The sequence below is a fragment of the Buteo buteo genome, chromosome 1 (assembly GCF_964188355.1).
Source record: "Buteo buteo chromosome 1, bButBut1.hap1.1, whole genome shotgun sequence".
NCBI classification, from domain to species: Eukaryota; Metazoa; Chordata; class Aves; order Accipitriformes; family Accipitridae; genus Buteo; species Buteo buteo.
In genome coordinates this window covers 36,345,299-36,363,811 of record NC_134171.1, presented here as the reverse complement: position 1 = coordinate 36,363,811, position 18,513 = coordinate 36,345,299, and the positions used below count along the sequence as shown (strand labels likewise).

At 39.8% G+C, this 18,513-nt stretch overlaps 1 protein-coding gene across 4 annotated transcripts in view; it reads left to right on the top strand.

Moving 5' to 3' along the window:
* The window catches only part of SNX25 (sorting nexin 25), an 89,843-nt gene that overhangs the window by 37,303 nt on the left and 34,027 nt on the right, over nucleotides 1–18,513 (top strand). For all 4 annotated transcript variants that reach the window (XR_012650355.1, XR_012650356.1, XM_075027441.1 and 1 more), the window contains exons 6-7: nucleotides 4,492–4,562; nucleotides 14,399–14,589. Coding sequence is in view for 2 of the 4 variants with exons in the window: in XM_075027441.1 (XP_074883542.1) it covers nucleotides 4,492–4,562; nucleotides 14,399–14,589 (262 nt within the window). In the remaining 2 variants the exon portion in view is untranslated. The remainder of the gene's footprint in view (nucleotides 1–4,491; nucleotides 4,563–14,398; nucleotides 14,590–18,513) is intronic.

Genomic DNA, 18,513 nt, shown 5'->3' with positions numbered 1-18,513 from the left:
TGATATTTTGGGTTGTAAATCACAACAGTGAAATCAAGGAAAATCTATAAAGAAGAAATTAAAGAGGCGGAAACAAATAAGCCATTGTGCAGTTACCACTGAGGAACACGACTAGAGTCTGTCGGAGTGACGGGAGCGAGGAGAATGCTTCCAGTTCTCTTCCTACAACAAATAAATTACAGGCATGTTGTACTTAAACATGTTTCCCAGTTAGATGCTATTCTGGGTAATAATACTCTGTTTATTAAAAATTCCTTTTCTTGGTTTTAATTGGAAATCACTTTTCAGTGCCTGTTCTAAGCCAGTGCATGGCATGCATGAACTGAAAGCCTCCTTCTACTCCTACTCCTGATGCTGCCATGTAACATCTTGGTAAAGAACAGATACAAGTAGTAACAATTTTCAGTGTAGGCTTAGCTTTGAGGGAAATTTATCCCAAAGCACTACAGTTGCTGGGAAACTCCCCCCCCCCCCCCCCCCCCCCCCAAACATTCCAGCCATGCTTTATCTTTGCAGATTAATTACTATCTACTTACTAAAATAAACATAAAATACATTGCTCAGTGAAAGAGGCCTTGAGACACTGATAAACAATTCCTCAGACTCTTGATGGACTGTAGTCAAGAAAGCTCAGGCTCCTGAGTGCTCCTTGATGTATGCACATGGTGTTGCAGGAGAGAAATCCCATAAGGATCCTTCCAGACTGATTTAGTTAACAGAGTTTTGCTAGGCTTTCTTGTGATTAGAAGTAGGTATTTGTTATGGGGTAAGTAGGGAAAAGACCCTGGCTGGATCAGCGAAAACCTGTGGCTGAAGGATGTTGTTGCTCTGGGCCAGGAAATCAGAAAAGAGTAGGAGGCCGTGTGTGTTGGATCTCCTTGTAAGCAAGTGTCCCAGCTCTCTGCCTTGCTAATAGCTCTCCCTGAAAGGCTAGTACAGTACTGGGATTTTCTAAATGTTTTTCCTCTCCTTGCTTAGAAGGGTTACAGTAAGAAGAAATACTGTATTGATTTTCTGCATTGCTTTTATGGATTTTATTTTTAGAACTTACTTAAATGTTGCAGGAACTACTTATTAATTTTGGAGATACTTTTGAATTCACAGTTCATTAATATCTATAGTGGGCCTCTAACATTTGGTCACTTCACCTCTTAGCAGAAGTTCTCTCTATTGCTTTGTGGAAACATCCCTTTCATTTTTATACAGGACATTTGGGGAAGTGATGTTTGTTTTCATAAAAAATTATTTGCTGATTTCCGAGGAGCTATTTTGTTTGTGTTGGGGTTTGGTTTTTTTTTTCTCCTTTCATACATCTGCTTTCCGAAAATCCGCATTTGTCTGGGGGGAAAAAAAACCCCAAACCAACAAAGCTTCCAGAGAAGGGACCATTGTATGGTTACCTATGAACATTTTTCAAAGTCACTCTTTACAATGTTTACCTTCATTGTTGCTTATCATGAAGGGAGGCAGAGTTTTATTCCTGTTTTATCAAGTTTCCACAAAATGTGTTGTCCCTATTTCTTTCAAGAAGAAAAAATTAAACAGTGAAATTTCACCTTCATTTCCCCTCAGATTTAAGTTAGCATGGATAAAATGGAAGTCTGCTGCAAATAAGGGAGAAAAGATGAATTCTTCCATGTCAGATGCGAAACAAATTTACTTGCTCTGTCAGAAGACGACTAGAGATAAAGGACATGATGAGTTAAAAACGTAGCTGAGAATAAATAGTGATAGGGAAATAAACTGGTGGATAGTTTTCATTCTGCTTTCAAGATCAGCATTATATTTATTCTGTTATTTATTAGTATAGCAGCAAAAGGTCACTACACAATTAATGGTAAGAAGGACCATTATCGCTGACTCTGTCATCTTTTACTTAAGAAATGAGGGAAAGGGATGAATATAACAAAGAACATGGAAGAGATAAAGAGTTGGAAGGTAGAAGTAATGTGGATGTGAGCCCATGATTGGTCCAGTTTATCAACTACAGTTCACTTCTTGAAAATAAAATCAGTACATCACATTTGAAACTTCTGTAGATGTTTACTTACCAGCACCACGGAATATGTGGCAGCTGGAATACTTGGAACAGACTTTCAGGGAGAAAGGGTCATGGTCTGACGGTGTAGCCAGGGTGGTGTTTCTGTGGTGCAGTGTTGTAGAGCACTCTCATTGAGTAGTTACAGCCAGAGCCCAGTGCTTAGGAGGAACACACTAAATAGCATCTTTGAGGATGTAACTCAGAGCTTCTCCCTTACTTAAGGTAATCTAATGAGGAACAGAAAAAAAGAGTTGCTGTATTTTACAGTATTGATAATGAAAACACGTAAAATCATGAGTGCAAACAAATGGGAGTAAATTTGGAACGAAAGAAGTTGCAAGGTAAAAGTGGAAACTACCTTCCATGTGCAGTATTTACTTCGTTGTCTGTACCTTGTTTGATAAATTCATGTTTACAGTTACCTTAGAACACCTGAGTGAGCTGAATGAGTGTTGTTTGTAACGCATTTACAGATGACATAATCAAGGCATCAAAAGTCCAAGTGAGTCCAGAATGATTTGGGCGGTCTGTGTCTGGGCAGGGAATTAACTGTGGGACTTCTATGCACCAAAATACCACCCTCACTATGGGGCTGTTCTTCCGCTGAAGGACTGGGCAAGAACTGTGGTGGTAGGTGGAAACGACCAAAATATAGTAATGCCAAAAGGACATAGGGTTAGAAAAATGAAAGCTTTGCAAACAGGTTCTCAGGTTTCAACTTGGTAATTGGAGGAGTTGGGTAGAATACAGATTACTGCAGAAAAAAACCCAACCGCCTCTGGAAGTGTAGTTCTGAGTGACCGTATGCTCTGTGTGTAGAACTGTATGTCTACACAAAGAGGCAGAGACAATCAAAATCCTGAAAGAGTTAGAGGAGGCAAGAGGAATGGGGGGAATTGAATAATGTTGGTCAAAGAAGTACACATGGAAGAAGGGGAATATATTTTAAGGATCATAGACACTTTCTTAAACAGAGAATAAGTAGTCATGGAAATAGCAGACTTTCTAGGATGTTTCAGCCTTCATCTAGGAGTTAACTTGATAGATGAGGTTAGGGAACTCCTGCAAGAATGAGTTAAATTCCCTAGAATACTTGCTTTATTACTGTCCTGGTTTCAGCTGGGATAGGGTTAATTTTCTTTCTAGTAGCTGGTATAGTGCTATGTTTTAGTATGACAAGAATGTTGATAACACACTGATGTTTTCAGTTGTTGCTAAGTAGTGTTTAGTCAAAAGTCAAGGATTTTTCAGCTTCTCATGCCCAGCCAGCAAGAAGGCTGGAGGGCCACAAGAAGTTGGCACAGGACACAGCCAGGGCAGCTGACCCAAACTGGCCAAGGGATATTCCATACCATGTGATGTTATGCCTAGTATATAAACTGGGGGGGAGGACTTGGGGGGGGGGAAGCAGATCGCTGCTCGGGAACTAACTGGGCATTGGTCAGCAAGTGATGAGCAATTGCATTGTGCATCACTTGTTTTGTGTATTCCGGTTCTTTTATTATTAGTATTGTCATTTTATTATTATCACTATCATCATTATTATTTTCTTCCTTTCTGCCCTATTAAACTGGCTTTATTTCAACCTGCGAGTTTTACTTTTTTTTCCCCTCTGATTCTTTCCCCCATCCCACTGGGTGGCGGGGAAGTGAGCAAGTGGCTGTGTGGTGCTTAGTTGCTGGCTGGAGTTAAACCATGACAATTACCAGTATTAATAGGTGCCAGAGTAAGTGCACTGAGAGGAATTGGAGTGTTTGTTATGACCAGAACTTTGATGTTTATGAAAGATTTAACTGGCAGTAATTTTCTTTGCTGAGTACATGGTGTTTGTTAGTTACAAGATTGGTTTTACTTAAAATTCAGTTTACTAACTGCATTATCTGTCTTCCATTATGTATGGTGTAGTTTTAGGTTTTAATTATTCTTGGAGTGTAGTACTTTAGTGTTTTACTTATTTTAGTGTAATACTTTTTTTTTCTTCTCCCAAGTTACATATGCTCCACATACGTATTGAGTGCATTAGCTAGAAGAACCTTGCAGGCAGCTCTTTGCTTTTGAACTGAATTCCCATCCTAGTTTCCTACAGAAAACTTCTATTTAATGTTAAGAGCATGACTTTACATTGTGTTCACTGAGTATTACTAACTGGCTGTGTGCAGCACCAGCAGTTGGGAGAAGGGGGCAGTATTATTGTTAGCTGGATGTTTTCCTTTCCTTTCAAGATAACCTTTTTTTCCTACTCTGCTCCATATGCACACTGCTCCTTAGGTTGCAGGTACACTGAGAAATGACTCTGTTTCCAGGTGAGGAAGAGGTAGAAGTGGTTTGGTTTTTATCAGTTCTTAAGTGTGCTGTATGAAGAACACGTTGTAAAAAATTAATATCATGTTGTTTTTTTTTTTCTTCTCTCCTCCCCCTTTGCCCTTATCCCCTATTGTTTTTAAAACTAGGTATCAGATTGTAGTGGAAATAGTTCAGGCAACCACAATCAGCAATATTCCCCAAGTGAAGAGGCAGAAAGGTAAGATTCCATTTTGTTAAGTCACATCTGTTGTTTTCATTTTGAAAAGCTGTTTGAACTCCCGACATACATATGCAATCAGTGTGTGTGGGATTTTTAGACAGATTTTAGGAATGCTATGCCTTTAGTATTTCAGTGATGTTTCATTTGTCTGATTCTTCCAGAAACTCACATAGTGTGATTATCCCCCCACCCCATCTTCATCTAAGCTGATGGATCATGAGAAAGGTCATATCTGTGATGCATTTATTTTCAGAACTTGCTGCAACTAGGATTTTTGGCATTATAAATTCATATGCTGAGAATCTTGCTTCCTCTTTCATACAATCCATTCTTCAAAGTCTCAGTGTGTTCTCCTTTCAAAACACAGAAGAAGGAATGATACAGCATAATTGTCAGTCAGACTTTATTTTGACTCTTCATTGTATTATGGTTTTGTGTTGCAATACAGACTGCTCTTAAATCCTTCTGCAGTGTTTTGGTAACATCTGCCTTTTAAAATGCACAAGCATCTTACATTTGTACTTATGTATTAAATATATTGCTTTTTATGGTTCTCAAAATCTACTGAAACTGTGGTATATCTTTAGGAGATTAAATTGATGGCAAAATTACAGACCAAATTTTTGCTTGGACAGATGTACTTAAGGTCTATCAAAGCGTAATGAAAAGGCAGTGGACAATATAAATCAGTTTGTAAACAAACAAATCTAAAGGATGTTGCTTTTAGGTTCTCATGTAATCTCTTATCTGTCAGGTAAAAAAAAAAAAATCCTTTTCTAGCTGCTCGTATCACAAAGGAAAGCTTTTAAAAGTGATTCAAGTGTAATGAAAAATGTGGAAATGGAAAATAAATGTGCCGGGGGGGTGGGAGCAAATCTTTGGGCGGTCAGAAGAGTTTGGGGTCGATGCTCAAGTTTATGAAAGTATAAGGTTGTCAACACTGATATGCCTTTTGTTTACATTCTAAAATAGAGCTAGATTTGCATTCCTGTAGGACAAATTGCTTGTGTCAAATCAAGGCAAAAGGAAAAGTAGGCACTGGTTTTTGCTCAAGTGTACATTACAGAAAGCGATATTAATATTTCTCAGATGAAAGTAAATTTAATGGAAAGTCTGCTTCATAAAGTAATAAAACGAGAACAGGGAAGTTAACTCTGAGTACATTATGAAAAATCAATCTTCTTAAGCCTGTATTTCCATTTGTGCTGCTATTGGTCTTTGTTGTGACAAGAATTGATTTGGGGAATGTTTTTATACAGTTGAGGTTCCTACAATTAATTACTGTCTCACTCTCCTCATGTCTCACCTAGTTAACTATCCACTGTTCTAAACCCTGAACAGAAGATGTTTTTCTGAAGCTACAAGTGCTTGGTACTGCAGAATAGCTATAAAAAGTTTATTGCTGTCTATTTGGCCAAAGTAGATCTGGCTCCACTTACTCTGTGGTGAAGTTGGTTCTACATTTTTATGAGCTCTTGACTTCTATCTGTATTAAAAAAAAGCCAACAGAAATTCCACTAGCTGATGCACTGAAGTTTTGTGTTAAGGCATTGACTTTTATTATTAGTTTAGTTATACGACAACATCGTATGTCATTTAAGAGTTGATTACCACTGCTGGCTATGTTAGCCAGTGGGGCTATTGTGGCTAAACCTTTTATTTATTAAATAGCCAACAGTTATTCACATTATGCCTGAAGAAAAAGGTGACGTTTTGTTGCTTGACACATGTGGAACAGTATGTCCAACAGAGGCATACAATGCAATCTTACTATAGTTCATGCAAATTTAAGGCAGTCTTCTGATCTGTTTCAGTTATTCCACCAAGGTTTTTATCTACCAAAAATTTTCAGACTCACTCTAAGTACAGTAAACTTTAAGAAGGCTATCAAAACTGTAGAGGGTTAAAAGCTAGTTCTGAAGGCTTTTTTGTGTCTTTTTATTCCTGAAGTAAGTGGAGACATATTTACTAATGTGGTAATGAATCTAACATGTTCCTGAATTTTAGGAAGAAAAGTTTAAGGAAGGTAGCACAGCTTTTCTTCCTTAAAACAAAGCAAAACCAACAAAAAACCCAGTGCAGCTTACTGCTGGTACAAAGATCATTGAACTTTTGTGGAACAGACCACCATATTACTTAGGTCACCTTTTGATGTTTCCCTTTCTGGATGCCACAGCATACTGCTACCCCTGCAACAGCTGGATTTCATGGTGAATAACTAAATGTAAGCTTTATGCAAAGTGGAAGTGTGTTTGCACAATATCATTCTCTCTTTCTCTTTTTAATCTGTTCCCCCAGTACCTGCTGCGTACCCGTGACAATGTGCGTGAGCACGTGTGTTCGATGTATATGACAGTCTCCCCTTTCCTGCTAGAAAATGAGCTCTTGCCTTTTGTGTCATGGGCATCGCATAGCTTTGATTCCAGCCTGGCGAGAGGTAGTCTTACCGGTAGCTATTTCCTTTATCCTATGGCGAAGTTGGGTCCTGAAAATGCAACTGTGCCTGGGTGTTCAGCTAGAGCAGCTGAACTTTGGCTGGCCAGCAGTCTGTTGAGCCTGATATCCACTCTCAGACTATGAGTAGAGCAAGTGTAGAATAATATGTACATGGATATAGTCTCAGCCCTCATCAGTTTGAGGCACAGGAGCTTCCCGAGGCAGCATTTTCAATAGAAAAAGGTACAGCCACAAACGTGAGGATGACTTAGTGCGGCAGGAGCGGCCAATACTCTGCAGCTGTGAGCGCTTAGCTACTAAGCAAAGTAAGTGTTGTGCGAGTACGTGACTAGCAATAAATATGCCTGAGCAGGATTGTGTACCTTTGCTGTTGGTTGAGGAGACATAATTAAGTCTAAAACTGAGCAAAAATATTTTGTTTCTAAAAAGATTAGCTGTCTATTATTAAAGGATGAGTAGCCTGAGGACCAGGTTTCAGACTGATGACTTCTCATATGAGCTACAGTTGCCTGATTTCTTTTACTATTTTGTCTGGTGATACTGTAGTACACATTTAATGTTGATGCCCAGAGGGGTTGGAGAGGAAGGCTTGTCCCTCGGCAAGGGCAGCGTTCTTTACACTTGATTTAACTAGTGTTGGTGCCACCTATTGGCAAACTATTTAGCTGTTAGGGCCCTCTAATAAAAGCAGAAAGTACTTTAAAGTACTTTTAAATATCATTGTATTAAACGCCCTGTATTAAAAAATGACATGTTATAGGGCCTTTTTTCTTTTCAGATTTCTATCACTTGAATCTTCTGGCATGTGACCATAGGAGAGCAAACGAAAACATACAAAAGCATCTGATTGATGTTAAGCAGTAAGTTTTGCATTTGACTCCCTGAGACAGTCAAATGTCTTAAAAGGTTGAGACAAAATAATTTGAGAGGTTCACAGTGTGATGCCTGTTGTGGGTGGATGATTTAACTTCTGTGGCCAGGAGAATTGCTTTTGGTCACTGCTAAAGCCAAATAAGAAACCTAATGTAGCATTATTGTTTTCAGAGGTGTTGATGGTTTATTTAGGACAGGTGCAGGCCACTGTAAATAGAAGTCTGTTATGTTGCATGCTGATACTACACTACTTCCCTCATTTATACTTGTACAAAAGCGCTGAATCTGATGTGTACATGTGTCTGTGTTACTTCTCCAAACTGTGTCCTCCTATGTATCTGTCCTCTTCCAAACTGGTCAGGGTCACACCAGCAGGGGCTGTAGGAGGAGTCTTTTCTTTACTCATCTTTGTTTTTTCTTCCTATTGATAGTTTTGGACTGTCTTCTTCTCTAGTCACATGTGCTCTGCTTGGAAGAATCGCATCTTTCTACATCTTTAACCGTAAAACTCTCTCTTCATCTTGCCTTTTGATAAGGATTCCTTGGAAGTACTGAACCAAATTTGAGCTAAATTTTAGGTATTTTAGGGTTGGGGTTTTTTTTACAAAATGTATGTGTTAAAGATTTTGAAGACTAGAAATGCTTATCTGAAAATGTTTACTGCATTTTGATCTAGTAAAGCAGTTAGTAAGAGGGCAAATACACAGATCAGGCATTGTAGCACGAGTGAGAGAGGACCTGAGTTTCTAGAAGCAAGATTAGATCTTAATTCTTCTAAAGAAAAGGCTTCAAAAAACAATTGTGAAATAGCAACAAAAGTAAGTTGCTATAATAACTTGATATTTGCTGTAATGTGAATAAGAAACTGTTTAAATACACTAGTTCTAATTTTAACAGCAACATTTTTGTTTCTTCTCTTACTGATACTGTGTTACAGGATCCTACAAGAATTTTAGCAAGGATCCCTTTTTACTAGCTGCTGTTTAAAACAAAAACCCATGAAGGCACGTACCTTGTCTTAGGGCAAAACAGAGCAAATCTCTCAACAGATTTTTTTTTTTTATTATTTTTTTTTTAACCACTGTAAAGGGATTTGTTTGATTTGCCTTCTAATTTTCTGTTCCCTCCACCTTATATGTGACTTCACAGCATGACCGGAAACCACCCTTGGATGACTGAATGGGACTGTTTTTCAGATGTTGTAATCGACCCCAGGCATCCCTGTTGAGAAAACTGCTCCTTTCAAGCAGGGATTGTGAGACAGATCAAATAAGCAGCCATTTCTGTATGGAGAGATCTGCTGTGTTGCAGTAGATTTCTCCTGCTGAGCATTCCTACTGTGTGTCTAGATACTCGCTTTTATAAGCAGAGCTGACAACTGGTACAGAAACAGAACTGTCTGTGGGCAGGCTTCTTAGGTACTGTGGTTCCAAAAGAGGCTTGAATGTTCAGCTGTAAAAAGGGACTTTTCTTTTAGAAACTGGGTCTCCAAGCTAACTTGGGTGTGTGGGTTGCGATGTGTGGGTTTTGTCAAGATGATAGTTTAGAGTGAAGTAAAATGGATACTTCTGCGTTCCAGTGCGTTACAGATGCCATCTAACTTAATTATGACAAAACTGTATTATGATTCCTCCCCCGACCCCCATCCTCCACACAGGGATAAACATGCGTATGCAATTATTTTTGCATAGCTTTTTGGCAAGGCTTAAAGACCTAACATTGTGCTTGCACGTTGTGTTCAAGGAGTAAGCGTGGATGGAATCCTTGTGGATGAAGGTGAAGGTTGCAGTGACTGATCATGGTAGACTTGTTTTGATTTATGATTTTTCAAATCAATTTTATAGAGGAAGTTCTTCTTTCTCTCCCTGAGATCCTCTGTGTGTGCTAGTGATGGTAATGTATCTTGTCCATGGTTGGTTTGGAGAGATGCCCATCAGTGAAAGAGGGAGGGGGAGAGGCTGACTGGTCAGATAGAAGTGACCAAAGGGAATGCAGAGACCTACAGACAGAGGATATATGTGGTGGATTTTATTTTATTGTATAGTACATATTTACTCTCGTGCTCACATTTACTGTACAGCCACTTTGCTTTTTGTTTTGCTCAGCTGTGGCTGTGACGTGGGAGGCTGTGTTGCGCTATGTATTGCTAATGATCAGTGCCTAAATTCTCCATGATCTCCCGTTAAGTCCCTTCCCCCAGAGCTGTTGCCTGAAGTGTTTGGGATTTAGCACTCTTTTTTACTTGTTCTTTTGTCTCACCACATTAGAGCTGGTTTTCCCTTTACTTGTACTGTGGGCAGTAAAAGAGCCGCATGTACTGTGCTTCTCAAAGTCTGGCCTGCTCTTGCAGAATTGAACAAATACTTTTCCAGGCCTACATAGGCTTTGAAAATGGGTAATTCAAAGTTTCTGAGAGTTTGAAGAGGTCTGTAGTGGATGGTAAATTATATATAGAAGGTTATGGTTACTGTTTATGTGAAATTGTTAAACTGGTGTTCGCTACTTAAATACTTCAGCATGGCATTAAGTAGGTACTGCATGTGCTTAACTTGGCTCTTGCAAAAAGTCTTGCAGAAATGCATACAATGTTGTGCATGTGTGTAGCTCCTTCGCAGACTAGCCAGATGAGTCAGTGCTGTTGCATGTGTGCCAGGTGTCAGTATCTGTAATTCTTGAAGCTGTAAAGGAAGAAGAACTTGTACTTTCAGTTTTAATCATAGTTTGCCATATATAACTTTGCAGTTAAAATGAGAAATCTTTGGTTTATGCTGGTACTATCAAAAGAGGGGACAGTTCATGCAGTACTCCCATACAACTTAGTTTGTGCTTTACATACGTCTTAATTTACATTATTTTTGTTGTATCCTTTGCTGTGGCTTATGGTAATAAAGTTTGTGTGGCGTTTGTTGGCATGACTATCATTTGAAAGGCCCAGTGTTCTGACTGAAAAACATACGGTGTGAATATGTACTGCAGTTTAATGTATTTAATGCGTATAAACCTGACCAAGTAGCAAAACTACCAAAAGAAGAGGAGGAAAGAAAATTAGGTCTGAGGAATCCATTCTCAGAAATGTTTTTGCTGGGTTCTAGGACCTGCTCCTGGCCTCGTTCAAATCAAGGTAGTTATGAGTGATTCAGAAAAAAATGTGGAAGCTTTCTCGGAAATCAGTGTAGATGTACAAAAATGCATGGACTAGAAAAGATTTGCACAGATAGCTTAGCTTTGATTGCTTGGTATATTTGAGCTCACTTGGACTATTTGCATTTTAATATTGTTCAGTGCAAATTGAATTATCCACAACTGTGGATCGATAAGCAGAGTTTGAAATTCTGCTTTTGGTACTAATTGCATTTGGATGCCTTTGAGAGGGGTGCATAGTACTCCTCTGGGGTTTTGAAGTTCTTCCATGGCAGTGCATGTCTCATCAAATTTTACCCTGATAAGGAGAATTATTTTGGAGGAAGTTACTAGAAGACCCTTTGCTCCTTTGAGGATGGAGACCCTGCTCAGCTGTTGCTGGTAAACATGCATGCAACTCATGTGGGGAGGAAGTGCTAAAGAAGCATCTCTCATCTTGCTGATGAGGAGTGATTGTGTTTGTTTGCTTTTAATAATAATTTAAAAAAAAAATAAATCCCTAAACTGTGAAGTTGTTAGTAGTTTAAAAAAAAAATTATCTAAAGGATGAATTTGCTTTCCTTGTGTAGTGATGAAACAGTGTCTTAGCATATATCTATTCCTTTTCCATTTATTGGAGCTTGCTGAAAGTTATGTGAGTAAATGCAAGCCTCTTCTTTTGTAACTTTCTGGCTTTATTTGGTTCATGGTGATACCTGAATGTAGTGAACATCTTTGCTGATATTCAGAAATGGCAAAAAAGGCTCTCAATTATATCTCAGTACTTTGGTGGTGGTGGCATCAGACAAGAATAAATTAAAAAGAGAAGTTGTCTTTATAGCTTAAAATACCTTTTGATAGGGCTTATTATGAAAAAACCCAGAGCAGTTTAGATCTGAAAATCCGAGAATTCTCAAAAGGAGGTTAGGGTTAGGAGAAAACCAATGATAAGCCTGACCTTCCCCAGTTGGCATGAAAATGCTCCTCCTGGTTTCTGCTAGCTTATGTTTCATACTTTGGAAAAGTGAAGTCAAGTTCAGTGTTTTTCCGTGCTTCCATGCCATCTATCCTGCACTGCAGCACGTTAGCCACACTCCATGCTGGGCTGCTCTTCATCAGCCTCTTGTTTATTTGTGCAGCGATGTCGCTGCCAGGCTTTCATGGTGACTAGTCCTGTTTATCCATCGAGCAGGAACAGGCTGGCAGTGTGATCTCCATCACCCTGCCCCAAGTGTTTCTTATGTGGAGTGGCTCCTTATGGATATGAAATGCTGAGTGAGGCAAATGTTTTTGAAAGATCTTTAGTAATAAAGTAATTAATCACCGGAAGCAAGTGGGATGTAGGGCTCATTAGTCTCTCCTGAAGGGCTGCTGCAGTCACAGGATGATAAGACTTCAGGTAAAGTAGACATGCTTAATTTGAAAACTCTTCAAGAATGCCTTGTTTTCACTAATAAGGGTACTTTTGTTTTAAGAAGGCTGAATGATCATTGCATAGCACTGTTCTTGGGTTTTCCAAATGTGGGGTTTCAAGTATGCATTTTGAGCCCAAAGTATTTAAGCTATTGAGAGAATTGAGAACTTTTAAAAAATCACCTTAGAGTCAAATGCAGGAGGGGAAATGTTAATCTTCACTTTAAACTACTGTCCATGTATTTGTATTAGCTGTAAATGTTTTAAATTGAGGGGGAGAACTATTTTGTCCTTAAGGTCTTTTCCTGCCTTTTGTTGCTCTCCTTTCTTTTTCTCTCATTAATACTGGTACCTCTGGTCAGGGAACTGAAATGCTAAATTAAATGCTTTGTTGTCTTCCCTGTGGAGATAACATGCCAGGAAAACAGATGGCTGATTTTTTTTTTTTTCATGGTAAGCTCATTTTATCATTTGCTTCAGTGAGTATCATCTCTGTAGTTCACTATTCTATGGCAGCTCAGATGCAAATGATACTTATCCATTAAAACACTAACAGTCTTTGAATCAAGAAGTTTCCCCTACCAACATACATAAATACATGTAGCAAATAAAATGAGATTAAAAATATGGGAAAAGATATTGGAAAAATATCTATACTCACATTACATGTAGAACTTCAGGGAGCTTTATGTACCTTGAGTTGTCCTTCAGTATACAAGTGAAAAGACTTACAGTCACATGCAGTAGTTACATGTGGCTTTGAGGGGGAAATAAAAGGATGAAAACAGTCCTAAAAGGAGAACGTACCTTAATGTATTAGAAATGTGTTTAAAATACCTATTTTAAATCATTCCTAAGATACTTTCCTTTTTCTGTGTGTGCATTCACAAACCTAGCTGTCTGATTGTTTCTTTCCAGCAACTGTTTTGAAAATGAAATGCTGTTTTCATCTATGTCACTTCACTAGCATTTGATTATTTCGAAAACATAGTAGGATAGATCTGTATTATTTACCCCTGAGCAGTCAATTAATCCAGAGCCCAGTACAAGCCAGGTACTTCGCTACCAAGCTCTAGTTGCAGCCTGCAAAAGCAGGAGTATTATCATTGAACAAGAGGAAAAGAAAACCAGTGTATAACTGAATCAGTTGCATCCTGCAAATATAAACCAGGAATGATTTCAACATAACAGGGTTTTTTAATCTGCTTTATCTGCTGCTGCTTTTTTTAGGCCCTGGTAATTAGCTGGAGGCTAGAACGTAGACTACACAAACATTACACCTTTTATTACCAAGTCTTATTCAGCTGACTGTCATCTTCATGTTACTTCACTATTTAACTGTACTGTGCAGTCTTGACATGGCATTGTAAGATATTTTTTTTTTCTTAGTCATCTGATTATTTTGAGTGAGCCTTGGTCAGTATTGTTGTCTGGAGGAGATACTGTGTGATGTGCTGTTCACATCAGGCTCAAGAAATTTGTATTTGCAAATGAGATGCATGGGAACATGTCATGCTGGGCTGGAGGGGATTGAGTCCAGTCCTTCATGATGCCAGGCAGTTGGTCAATGTTATGTTCAGTAAGGTACCTAAGCCATCAGCTCCACGTGTTGTTGTACGCTATGGCTGTAGGCGACTTCCTAATGCTATCTGATCAATGTACATCCTGTAGTACAAGTCTTGGGCCTGTGTCTTGCAACAAGCTATGGGAAGAGGGCTGGAGGGGTCAGATTTCACTGGGCGTTTGAATAAAGATTTTTTTCTGAACTGTTTTATATAAAGCCTTGAGGTATCATTGGAGAATGTTTCAAAATCATCATTCTCTTTCAAATACAAACTTCCCAGTATCTGTGCTCATGTGCATGGTTGATTCCTGAATGACAGATGCTTTGATCGGGCAGGTCACAGAGGCAACAGTGCGATGATGTTTTAATGTTGTAAAAGACTGTCTCTGATTTGCTTTATTCTTAGATTCAAAAGGAAAAGAAACTGCAGCAATGAAAGCTGACCTACTGAGGGCTCGCAATGTGAAGAGGTATATTAATCAGCTGACAGTGGCAAAGAAGCAGTGCGAGAAGAGAATAAGGCTCCTAGGAGGACCTGCTTATGATCAGCAGGAAGATGGCATTTCTGATGAAGGTGATGGCCCTCAGAGTCAGAAGGTATAAATCATACCTTGTCTGAAAGTCATTCTAAATGTGTTAGCACTGGATGATTTTAGCCTCACTGTCATTAATCTCTCCCTTCCCCCAGGAGTCAAGTACAAATTAATTGCTGCATAGTTTATCTTGGGAAAAGATCGCTGAAGTACCTGAAAAGACATACTGATCACTTAGCTTGGAATATGGCTAAATGTGAAACTTCATAAAGGTTCAAGTGGCTCATAAGCATGTGTGATTTTTCAGGGAGTTAGTAAGGACATGTAGTGGCCTTTCTGCAAGTAGCAACTTGCTTTCACATAAAAGATTGCCAACATATGTGCAGTGTTTCTTTGGCCCTTGTTATATTTACCGTAGGAAATACCTCTGGGTTTTGCAAATACAAAGTTATTCAAAAGCAAACACTTGTGGAAGGCAATTGACAAAATTAAGGGCAGTCATTGCAGAAAAACTGGTAAAGCTGTTGACTGAATGCTGGTTTTCAACATCACTGTAGTCTGGAATTGAAAAAACTAACATTTTATTAGCCAGCATCTACAAAAATATAATCATGGCTACTTATCCTTGCTAAACTTTAAGTTTGGTGACTTTGTGTAATCTACTCTGTCCCCTTTGGGCAAAGCACAGTAACTGATGTATTCAAATTAGAAAGAAGATTCTATCTTTTTCATTGTAAGTAGAAGGGAATTATCTCTTCATGCAGAGACTTTTAATTTTCGTTATTTCCCTGGAATGATTATAACTTAGTGGCACGTAAGAAAAAAGTTGCGTAGTGCAGAAATGGTTCTTGCTATTTGTGTTTTGTCTTTCTTGAGTAAGGTCTGAAAGAGAGCAATTCCCTAGCCCCCACTCATCCTTAAAGCATGATTTCAGATGGTGTGTCATAGATTGTGCCAAGGCAGTCCTGATCTGTTTCCTGAAGTTGGGTGTAGTGAGGGGTGCCAAGGAGAAAAGGAAAGAGGGAAGCATGTGGCAGCACTGCATGAGCTACTGATGCTGCTTTCGGTGCCTGCTGAGATGTTACGGGCTTTCCAGTGTAGATACATGGCAACATAAGATTATTCAGGAACGGGGTCAAGTGGTGAAGCTGCACTGGATAGGCGCAGGGACTGGGCAGAAATATAATAAAATATAATATTATTGTAATTAAAGGACTTCCTGTTGTTAATGTTGCATGTTTCATAACCTGATGGATTTTTGGTGGGAGCTGCTGACCCAGGGTTATATCTTGCAAATATACCCATGAGCAGCACCATATTGAGTTAATGGTACTGTTAGTAGGAATAAAGACTCCTTGCAGGGGCATTTGTTGTAGTGATGGTGGAAACAACACGACCCAGGGCTACTCTGCTTCTAAACTTTTGATGTATTTCTATGAAGAAGCCCTAGAAGCCCTCCACACCCATGTCAGCATGGCAAATGGGAAAACTGTTTCTCTCTTTTGTTGCCTGCAACTCTCTGTTGCCAGGAAAGAGGCTGAGGGAGGCTGGATGAGAGAGGCCGTGCTGTTCTCTTCTGGGCACAGAAAAATGCCAAGGGCTTGGCTGAGGAAGAGGACTCTCTTCACTGTCGCTTCTTCCCATCCTCTTCCTGCACTGTGGTAGCTGCAGTCTGGGTTCTTACTTCAAGGCAGCCAGTGCTATTTTGGATGCCGGCCCTTCCTACGTGGGCAGTATTGACTGAACACTTAAGGCTTTTTTTAAGGAAAAGGGAAAGGCATTTGGGATTTAGTAGGTAAGCTAATGTTGGTATGTCACTGCTGGTGGTCCACAATTTCTCTGTAGACTCTGTGTTGTGGTTTAGGCCCAACTGGCAACAAAGCACCATAAGGCTGCTCGCTCACTCCCTTCCCACCCCTCCCAGCCCCAGTGGGATGGGGAGCAGAAAATATAACAAAAGGCTCCTGGGTCAAGATAAGGACAGGGAGGGATCACTCACCAGTTATGGTCACAGGCAAAACAGACTTGACTTGGGGAAAAAGACAAAATCAATTTAATTTGTTACCAATCAAATCAAAACAGGATAACGAGAAGTAAAACTGCCAGCAGTGCAGGGGGACGGGGAATGGGGGTTGTGGTCAGTTCATCGCACGTTGTCTCTGCCGCTCCTTCCTCCTCAGGGCCAGGACTCCTCGCACTCTTCCCCTGCTCTAGCATGGGGTCCCTTCCATGGGCTGCAGTCCTTCAGGCACAGACTGCTCCAGCGCAGGCTTTTCCATGGAGTCACAGCCATCTTTGGGGTGCATCCACGTGCTCTGGCGTGGGGTTCTCCATGGGCTGCAAGTGGGCATCTGCTCCACCGCTCACCTCCACGGGCTGCAGAGGCATCCCCTCCTCCGGCACACCTCCTCCCCCTCCTTCTTCGCTGACCTTGGTGTCTGCAGAGGGGTTCCTCTCACATTCCAGTCTCTTCCCCCATCCCACTGGGCAGGGGGTGTGTGTGAGTGAGCGAGCAGCTGTGTGGTGCTTAGTTGCTGGCTGGGGTTAAACCACAACACCTGCAGAATAACTAGCCTGTGTAGAAGAAACGGGAAGTTTGCCTTCCTTTCTTCAACTTGCATGAAATAGGTCAGAAAGGGGCATTTACTGATGGTGTTTTGAATTACTATTTTATGCAAGTGTCATACAGAAGTTTGAATACATTCTTAACTTTGGGGAATTTTTGGTACTAGTTGAACAAAGAACAAATTGACTAGTGACCTAAACTTGTATTTTGGCTTTACTTCTGCATCCTACAGAAGGCTTTCTCTTTCCTGCAGTAGTAGGGGGGTAAAAGCATTGCTGGTAAAAGTCTTTAATGTGTGTTCTGATTATGGGCTTAAATGTGGAGATGGATTATTTGGAGCTGTCAATGTTTTCCTCTTACAGATTTAAGAAACAGAAATTAGGTACTTTGAAATACTTTTTTTTTTTTTTCCTTTTCACAGCAGAAGCTAATTGTAAAACAGTGTCAGTTTTCTGTTTGATAAATACATAACAGTCATGGGACTGTATAGACTTTGCACATGTTTCACTCACCTCATTATCCTGAATCCAGGTTCTCTAGGGAAATCCTGGATGTGTGAATTGTAATCAGATGTTTATAAGCAAGCAAACAAACCAACACCAGCTACTCTCTGAATCTGAATTTCGTCATTAGCTCTGATAATGATTTGTACTCTGCCCTGGGTGTTAGATTTGCTTTCAGAGAAAATGCAGTTTGAATTAGTGTAATATATAAAGCATTTCTTCTAATCTGCTTATGGTCAGTGCAGTTTTAGTCCTTTTTCTTAGAAACTGTACCTGCACAGTACTGCAGTAATTCATTGAGTTCTTGTTGTCTGTGTTTATTCAGCAAACCATTTGTTTGATCTGTTGTGTTCAGCAGAACAAGCCTCATCACCACATCTGTGAGATTTGATGTGTGGAGTCACAGCATCTCCTTAGCGGAGCTGTATAGTGGACTGGAGGTGATAGGAGGAACTCTGGGGATCTGATCCTTGAGTAGCTATGCAATAGCAAGGAAACCACCTGAGTGTATTTTGAGGCACAGGCGGTTCATGTTAATAATCCTACCAATGAGGACTAAGTTGAAATCCTGCAGAAGACCTTGCTTCCGCCACATCTGTGGATAGATGCTAAATCTGTGATTTAGCTGGTGACTGATCAGATTTTTCACTGTGATTTCCGAGCTTCAGGTTGTGACATCACGTTATGTCAGGATACCTCATGGTACAGAATTTGGAGAAATAAAGAAAGTGAGCTTCAGTTGTTGTTCCTCTTTTGCGTGAAGATGGGGTGTCTTATGACAGAATTATGTTCGTGAACATGTGAGTCTCAAGGCAGGGATTTATCCATTAGTTTATGTGCAGTGGAATGCCAGGTACCTTATGAGTATATACTTCCTGATAGGTATTATTGCATTTGGTTCAGCTACTGCTGTATATGA